Here is a 1,228-nt window from a genome sequence, read left to right as displayed (position 1 = left end):
CTAGAGATCTTCTTACTCTCTCACATGAAGCCTTCTCTAACCCCTCATTTATTTTTAATTTTAACTAGCTGCTTTTGTCATACTCCATTCCTAAAACTAACTGGGCAGACACTAAGTAGGTGTTTTAAAAGATTTCCGTAATGGTGGGCACAGTGCTAAGAGGAGCAGCTCAGGTGTTTTGCCAGACAGGGATGACCAAGTCTTGAAGACGTACAGGTGAAACTCAACATTGCCATCCCCCAGGTTAAGAGCCAGGTTTAGGAGAAAGGTGCCAAGGCAGACTGACAGGCCAGAGGGCAGACAGGGAAGTCACTGCCTCACCTGCAAAGAAAATCTGTTAGGTATTTGGTCTCCCATCAGCTCATTTCATTTCTTTGCTACCAGACACGAACTTCTGCACGCAAGCAGCCATGTGCTGCCCGACGGCTGTGGATTTTTCGGCTGGAGCCTCTGGTTTCTGACTCTCATCCTGCTCTGCGTGGACAAGGTCATGAAACTCCGGCCTGACGAACCCAAATATTTGGTGGCCTGAAGCAAGCCAGCAAGCAGCAGCACCCGAGAGCAGCGAGGTGCAGGCAGACTGACTAAGCATTTCAAACACTTCCCAAGAAACAAAGAGAGGGGACATACCTTCAGCCAAAAAAGGCCAGGTGTAAGCAGGGCATCTGCTGGGGCCTCATCCTCCCCAGCAGGTCAGAGTTGCCAGCCAAGGTGTGGACCAGGCAAGTCCCTGCAAACCACCACGTATGTCCCACAGCACCCAGAAGACCTTGTCCCTGAGCCCCTTCACGCTTGCTGCGAGCGTGCCAGCAGCACCGAGACGCTGAAGGACCAGCTACCACTCTGCAGCACATTGCCTTCAGACAACCCTGTACATAACCTTTGACTTTGGAACAGAAAGCGGGCAAATAAAGCTATTTTCTGGAAGATCAATGTTACCAGATCCATTACTCAGCGATAGGCCAGGTTACCCCATACTGCGCCCTTTTCACCCACTAACCTGCAGTATTTTAAAGTCTATTAACCGATACCGCTGAAACCCCTGTTATGGAAACTTAAGGATTGTTTGGGCAGGTTTGACATTAAAACTAGTTTTTCCAGTGCAGTTGATAACGTGAACTGTTCTGTAGGAATTGAGCGTTGGTTGTATTTGCTCAGCTTGCAGCTGCCCGAGTAACGAAGCCGTGCTGACCCGTGGCAAGCAAGTGTAAACCAGCATAGCCAATTC

General features: G+C 49.6%; 1 protein-coding gene across 1 annotated transcript in view; it reads left to right on the top strand.

Annotated features, from left to right (window-relative positions):
• TMEM213 (transmembrane protein 213) overlaps positions 1-532 on the top strand; it is a 4,354-nt gene extending 3,822 nt beyond the window's left edge. Inside the window, 2 exon segments of the mRNA XM_010296637.1 lie at positions 385-432; positions 435-532. Coding sequence (XP_010294939.1) covers positions 385-432; positions 435-532 — 146 coding nt within the window.
• The last annotated feature ends 696 nt before the right edge of the window (positions 533-1,228 follow it).

Source organism: Phaethon lepturus, unplaced genomic scaffold (genome assembly GCF_000687285.1).
Source record: "Phaethon lepturus isolate BGI_N335 unplaced genomic scaffold, ASM68728v1 scaffold1531, whole genome shotgun sequence".
NCBI classification, from domain to species: domain Eukaryota; kingdom Metazoa; phylum Chordata; class Aves; order Phaethontiformes; family Phaethontidae; genus Phaethon; species Phaethon lepturus.
Note: the sequence above shows the minus strand (reverse complement) of the source record. Positions and strands in the feature narration are given on the sequence as shown.